Source organism: Podarcis bocagei (assembly GCF_964188305.1).
Source record: "Podarcis bocagei genome assembly, chromosome: 1".
Classification (NCBI taxonomy): Eukaryota; Metazoa; Chordata; class Lepidosauria; order Squamata; family Lacertidae; genus Podarcis; species Podarcis bocagei.
The window spans coordinates 125,681,002-125,688,178 of NC_138125.1; the positions used below are offsets into that span (position 1 = coordinate 125,681,002).

At 50.4% G+C, this 7,177-nt stretch overlaps 1 protein-coding gene and 1 long non-coding RNA gene across 2 annotated transcripts in view; one reads left to right on the forward strand and one right to left on the reverse strand.

The window, feature by feature from the left end:
* TMEFF2 (transmembrane protein with EGF like and two follistatin like domains 2) overlaps positions 1 to 1,697 on the reverse strand; it is a 250,204-nt gene extending 248,507 nt beyond the window's left edge. Inside the window, exon 1 of the mRNA XM_081182183.1 lies at positions 1,077 to 1,697. Coding sequence (XP_081038309.1) covers positions 1,077 to 1,254 — 178 coding nt within the window. The 5' untranslated portion in view covers positions 1,255 to 1,697. The remainder of the gene's footprint in view (positions 1 to 1,076) is intronic.
* Positions 1,698 to 1,917: 220 nt separating this feature from the next.
* LOC308582022 lies at positions 1,918 to 4,665 on the forward strand. Its single transcript, XR_014005452.1, has 2 exons — positions 1,918 to 3,565; positions 3,667 to 4,665. It is a non-coding gene; the product is annotated as an uncharacterized lncRNA (long non-coding RNA).
* Positions 4,666 to 7,177: the final 2,512 nt, after the last annotated feature.

Genomic DNA, 7,177 nt, shown 5'->3' on the forward strand with positions numbered 1-7,177 from the left:
ATAGCTGTATGCACAATGTTTATTTTTCTCTCTCTGTGTGTTTTTTTTAAAAAAATCTGGAGATGCAGCCTGCAAAAGAAGGTACTCCCAGAAGCATTTGCAAACCAGGATTGTGTGGGAAGCACTGTACAAATGGTAAACACACTCCAGACAGAACTACAATTAACCTATTGAGGATGAGTCTGGTCATAGGAAAAGACAACGGATGGAGAGAGGGGAGGTTTCTCTCCCAGTTTCTTCCTTATTCAATTAGTACATTTTACTTGAACTGTGTCTGGCAAACCACTTTAAGCAGGGCTGAAGCTGTCTAGAGAAACAAGGAAAAGGCAAGTCTGTTTCATGACAGAAAGAAGAGGAAAGAGCCTCAGGAGCCGATTCAAGATTATCTTGCTTTGTGTGCTGTGTGAATTTGGGAGTAAACACTTGCTCTAAGTTCCCTTCAAGAACAACAGGATTCCTTTTTTTAAAAGCTAAGAGGGGGGAAAGCAGAGAGATAAAAGGTTTCAGGCAACCCCAATCTCTGTTTTTAAAAATAATATATACAGCATAGTCTTAAAAGCTTTAAGGCAGGTGGGGGTGGAATAGCTTTCCAGATTAGCAAATTTGCTGGTTCTTTGAAAGGAGATCTAACCCAGCCTGCAAGATCCTATGACCTCTCAGAGAATCACAACTTGATTTATAGCATCTTCCCCGTCTCTCTCCTGCTCCAACTTTTAACACTTCTAAAAAAACAATAAAAGATCCACCCTTGGCGAGTTACCCGATTGCGTCCAGACTGTGCAAGTCTGCAGAGATGATAATCAAAAGCCCATTTGAAGCAGAGGCAATTAAAAAGGTGGCGAAACAAGTAGAGAAAGATCTATAGATACTTTCCTGACCAGCCATTCTATTCCTTTCGCCTCAAATCCGACCTGTAATTTCCAGACAGCTGCGCGATGTGCCAGAGAGGTTTGGAGAGACTGGCTCAACCCCACCCCTCCGATCTCTTTTTAGAAGATGCTTTCGTTTAGAGACGGATGGGCATTGCTGTACATTTCTCTTTTCCCCCCACCCCCGCTCCCGCTCCGCAAGCTTACCAGAGCAATTCCAGCCGGTAGGCGTTTGGCAGTCACTTAAGGAGGTAGGGAAAGCTGCAAGTTTCACCGGTCGGGCTACGATGAGAAACAACACCGGCAGCAGCAACCAGAAAAAGCAATCGCAAAGTGTCCAGCCGCTGCTCCACTGCCGAGGTGGGGAAGATTCCCACAACACCATGACTTCGTAACTCAACTCCGCAGCCGCAGCAAGAGGGAACAACAGCGTCCCCCAAAAAGCGAATGGCTCTCTCGGGCTGACGGGAGGATCCTTAGCATCCCGGGGGCCCCAGCCAACAGCAGGTTAGGAAGAGGCACCCAAGTCCTGGCATGGTGATGATGGCGAGGATGGTGATGATGATCCTGAGAGTTTCAGCAGAGATATCCAGGGGCCTGGCCCAGCCCGGGGAACGGCATGAGCAGGGATGGTCAGGAAGGAAGAAGAAGAAGAGGAGGAGGAGGAAGAGGAGGAGGACGACCGGGAGGCTGGAGCAGCCGCTGCCATAAAGGGGTCGGGCTGGGCTGGGCTTGGGGGAAAAGAGAGTCAAGGCACCTCGCAGCTCCGCAGCCGCTGCCTCCTCTCCTGCTCTGCCGCCCGCATCCCTCTGGCGTTGGGAAAGCAGCAGGTCCCCTCAGCCCGCCGGGGTCACGTGGCGCAGGCAGCGCGGGCCGTGATTGGACGAGCGGGATGCAGGTCCCTGCGAGGGAGGAGGAGGAGGAGGCGGCGGCAGCTGGAGCGAGAGATGCTGATGCTGCGCCCGCTCCGCGCTCGGCAAGGCGAGGCGCACCGGGGAGGCTCTCAGGAGGCGGCGGCGGCAGCAGCACCCAGCCCCACCCTGGACCATCCAGCAGGCAGAGCAAAGAGGAGGGAGAAGCGGCTCCCGGAGGAGGATGGATTGGCAGGGTGGGGGGGGGGGCAAAAGAAGGGCGGCAGCAGCTGCACCTTGCCAGGTAAAACAGCCGCCCCCGTCCGTCACCTGGCGGAAAAAATCCCGGCTGGATCTGCAGCGAGGAGCGTCGGGCGCGCTGTCGAGCCGCGGGCGCTTCCCCCGCTGCTGCACTGGCGAGGAGTGACTGAGAAAAGGCACGCACTCCTTGCACTCAGCCCCAGTCACCAGGCATGGGAAGTTGGCTGCGGTCAGCACGCATGTGCAAGCGCCGTTGGCGAGTGTGTGTGTGTGTGCGGGCGCGCGTGTGTGGGTTGCATTGACCGCTGCATGTCTCCAAAGTGGCCCCGTCGGCGTGCATGCTCGCTCCCTGATCCACCTGTGGGCTGTTGTTGTCTAAAGGACTCGGAGCGCCGAGGCGAGTGCCCGGCTTGGAGCACCTCGCAGGAAAGCCTCGTATCCCCCACGGAGGGGTGGCTCCCACGCGTGGGGGATGTTCCCCTTGCGCGGTCCCCACGGGTGGACTGCTCCCGCCACCAGATTGGCCACTGCTCTCGCTCCGGTCGGCTGCTTCTACGTGGCCACCTGCAGTGCCTCCTTGCAAGATTTCAAAGTTCCTAGTCGCGGTCTAAAGGGTATGTTGCTCCCCCCCCCCACCATGCAGGGGAGGGGGAAGGAGGGAGCAGAAAGAATAAAGTGGCTGTCGCGCGAGAAACCGCAGATCGGATGCGAAAAGGGACAAATGGACCAGAAGGCAGAAGTCCAAAGGTGGTGACATCCAGCGCGCTCTCGGAGGCGGGTGTCCCCTTCCGGGAGAGCTGGTGCGGGCGCGATTCCCCGCTTGACTCCCGCAGAGGCAGCGCCCAAGGGCCGTCCTTGGAGCTAGCCATAGGGACCGAGGTCCCTTCGGTCCCCCCAATAAAATATTTGAGGGGGCTGCCCTCCCCCCCCCGAAGTTGATGGACATTGCCATTCAAATGATGTCCGTGTGCTGCGTCTGGTGATCGATTACGTGAGCTCCCCAATATTTTATTTAAGTTGGCACTCCTGGACTAGTAACCGTCAGGTGACGGCTTCATTCAGGAAGGTCTCGGGGTGGGGTGGGGGGCGAGGGAGATGAGGGGATCCCTAAGTTTGCCACCACCATCAGGGCCACTTGGACATATAAATTATAGCAGAGATTCCCTTGCCTTCTCCTTTCCGCCTTCCGAACTCCTCACACACCCAGCACAGATGCGCAGGCCCCAAGTCCGGTGTTTTGACTGTGGGTGCGTGCATGCTTGTTTAGTTATTTTTTAAATCTCTTGTTTTGTCTGGCTTTTGTCTTAACGGCGCCCTTCCGTCATCCAGTCGCTCCCCTCACCCCCCTCCCCAGTAACCAGAGAAGGGAGGCGAGGATCCTGTCTTTCTGAAGCCAGGAGAAAGAATTCATATGGATTTCTTCAACCTTTCTCCGCTCCCTCTCCGTGGAAAAGACTCACTCTCCGTGCCTCACATAACAGAGCTGGTGGTGGATGAGGAGCTAGGCTCTCCGCACCCACCAGCTCTAAGTGACCCGTCTCTCTCTCTCTAGTATGCCAGAAAGCCGGGATCGGTCTCATCCAGGTAAGGAATGCGCTACCCTCCCCCTCCCAACTCCCACCTCCACCCAGCCCCCACAATGTCCCGCCCACTCTTCACACTCTTGTTCTCCTTTCTCCACAAAGACTCCATTTTTGACGCGCGCCCCCCGCGCAAACCCTCCCTGTAACCCAACCTAGCAGAGATCAATTTGCCCAGACGGCATCAAAGAAATCGTTTGCTAGACAACAGCAGCTTAATGCATTTCTAGGAGGAAGGGAGATGCCCATTAAAAAGAGCGAAGGGGAACTGTCATCTAATATCCAAGGAAGGAAGGAAGGAAGGAAGGAAGGAAGGAAGAGATCGCGCCTTGAACCCGAGTTCTGTAACAGCAGAAGAACGCTCGCGGCTTAGCTAACGATTTTGCAACCTTCGAACTTGCAAGGCGCGCCAGACTTTCCTTTCTTTCAAAGGAGCCAGGGAGGCAGGCTGAGCAGCTTCGTATGAAAAAGAACCCATTGCAGCAAAAAGAAAAAGTGCATATGATACAATTACGATGATAAAGATGAACTTGGCGAAGCTTCTGCTTCCAAAACATTGAAGCGTTTTGGGAGATGACCACGTATCTTCGCAATAACATTTAACCACTATCCAAGGGAATCCGAAATAAATGCACAAGAATCGCGCAGCCCCTCCTGCAAAACACACGCACCAACTTCAGCAGATTGAATGGCTGTGAAGGATTAAGAAGTGCAAGTACATCCCGTCAGAATCCCCTCCCCCTTTTTTCGTATCTGAATTATTGAATTGCACAATACATGCCCCCCCTCTGCAAACGTTTGGGGTTTTCCCCTTTTCTCTCTTTCTGTGGCTTCATTTGTACAGACTATAGCAGTAGCCACCGAGGAGCAGACCCACAAAACTCCACCATGTGGCAGGAGAACATCATCAGTCACTGGATATTGCATTATGGAAGAAGCAGTTAAATAAATAAATGGCTCCTAAATGAATTCCGAGAGTCAGATGCTGTCAGCAAGGGGAGAGCTGGAGAGACCGGAGTGAGTTGCTCGCAGGATCACTTAAGGGTTTTATGAGTCAGAGGAATTTAAAAGGCGAGCAGAGTGTTTCTAATCATTTTGTTTGTTTTTTACAAACAAACAAACAAACAAACCCACCGATGATTGTTGGGTTTTGAGAACATAACCAGAAGTAAATACTTGGGAATAATTTTTTTTATATATATTCAGGTACCATCAGGAGGGAAGGAAAACGTCTTCTCTAAGACCCAGGGAGAGTAACTAACAACACTTCAAGCTTGTTAAAAAGCTTGGTGCTGTGTATAATGTGGAACTGGGGCTGGAAAGGTTGCGGTGCTCACTAGGTGACTGGGGCTAAGCTACCTTTTTTACCTTATCTCTGTGGGATGTAAAAATGTATTGCAGTCAAATACAGTGGTACCTTGGTTTACAACCATAAGCTGTTCCGGAGGTCCGTTTGTAAACCAAGACAGTTTGTAACCCAAGGCATGCTTTCGCCAAAGGGGCCTCCCCCCAAAAAAATGTTCGTAATAAAAAAAATATGGGTTGCAATCCCAAAAAAGTTTGCAAACCGGGACATGCACTTCCGGGTTTGACGTGTCTGTAATCCAAAACGTATGCAAACCAGACTGTTTGTAAACCAAGGTACAACATTCCTACAATGCACATGCTGGGGAAAACTTTGAATCACTCAGGAGAAAACTTGCTAGTTCCTCCTGAACTGGGACAGGCTTCCTTTGCATGTGACTTAATGTGGGTGTGGCCTGTTCTTGGACAGAGAAACACATGACCTCCATGTTCTGCTCTTCGTGTTCTCCTTTTTGTGTTCCTAAGAGTTAGGAGAAGTGACTGCTGAGTCGCAGCCACTTGAGACCATTTCCCTTATGGGATAGTTCACATAGTTATACGTTGTTCCTTTGGGGATCTTATTGTGAACTGGATGATTGTCAGTAAACTAGTTTTATGTTATCTTTAATCAGATGGTCGTGTCTGTTCTTTCAGGAGGGATATAAAAAGGGAAACCAGGAATCCTAAATAGTGAGGCTCAGACAAGCCAGCAACTAGCTAACCGCTGTGCTAATTTAAAAGGGGGATTGTTTAACAACTCTCCTAAGTTATAGAACTTGCTGACACAAGTTAGCAAGGATATCATAAAATAATATATCCTCTCCTGCCTCCCTAAACATCCCCACAATCTCTGCCTAACTTACCTTGCAGGAAAATAGAATTGTAGAGTTGGAAGGGACACTGAGGATCATCTAGTCCAACCCCCTGCAATGAAGGAATATACAGCTGCCCCGTACAGGGATAGAACCTGCAACCTTGGTGTTATCAGCACAGTGCTCTAATCAATTGAGCTATCCAGGATAAAATAGCATGAACCCAAGTACGTTGCCGTGGTGTCCTTGGAGAAGGGGCGGGACATGAATGTTGAAATAAATCTGAATATCAAGTTCCTCTCTCATATATCCATATTCAGTTCATTACTTGGGAACTCTATACATGGATTTTGGCAGAAATGTGGACAGATCATATGGCAGAAATGTGGAGTCTGACCAATGTGGAATACTTAGAAATATTGGACAGTGGCTTATGCCAAGTCCAGCTAACCCAATATTGTTGACAAGGACTGTCAGTAGCTCTTGGAAGTTTCAGATGAAGTCTTTTCTAGCCATGCCCTACCTGAAGATGCCAAGGATTGATCCAGGCTTAATTTGCATACAAAGCAAATAAGTAAACAGTGGACCCTCTTAGGCTGACACCATAGCATTTCCAAGAGCTTTAACTCAGCTGAGAAAGGAGCACTGCACAGTTAGTATACCAATACTCAATGCCAGTGGTTCCCAAATAGTTAAAAAAAAAAGATAAAGGTAAAGGACCCCTGGACGGTTAAGTCCAATCAAAGGTGACTATAGGGTGCAACACTCATCTCACTTTCAGGCCGAGGGAGCCGGTGTTTGTCCGCAGACAGGTTTCCAGGTCATGTGGCCAGCATGACTAAACCGCTTCTGGCACAACAGAACACCGTGATGGAAACGAAAGCACACAGATACACTGTTTACCTTTCTGCCACAGTGGTACCTATTTATCTACTCGCACTGATGTGCTTTCGAACTGGTAGGTTGGCAGGAGCTGGGACAGAGCAATGGGAGCTCACCCCGTCATGTGGATTCAAACTGTCGAGCTTCTGATCAACAAGCTGAAGAGACTCAGTGACTGTAGACACCCCATTTTTCAAAAGCCAAGCCATGGGCCACCCTACTTTTTTGGGGGGGGGGGATATCTCTATGGTAGTTTTTGTTATGTGAATGGTGCTGAAGCTCACAGAGTTTTCCTGTAAGTTTGCTAGAGAGCCCTGACAGGGGAATGGCGTAGCCATATATAACCTCTGCACCTGGCCGGGCACTTCCTCTTTGCTCTTCACCAGTCCAGAAATGTGAGAATATCTGCATGTCTGAACTCCATTGCTCAGACACCATCTTAAGCTAGACTGGGAGTAGACCATGTAACACTGGTCCTGAAAGACCTAATGGTCCTGGTGCTGACCTTGAAAGCCCTAAATGGCCTCGGCCCAGTATACCTGAAGGAGCGTCTCCATCCCCATCGTTCAGCCCAGACA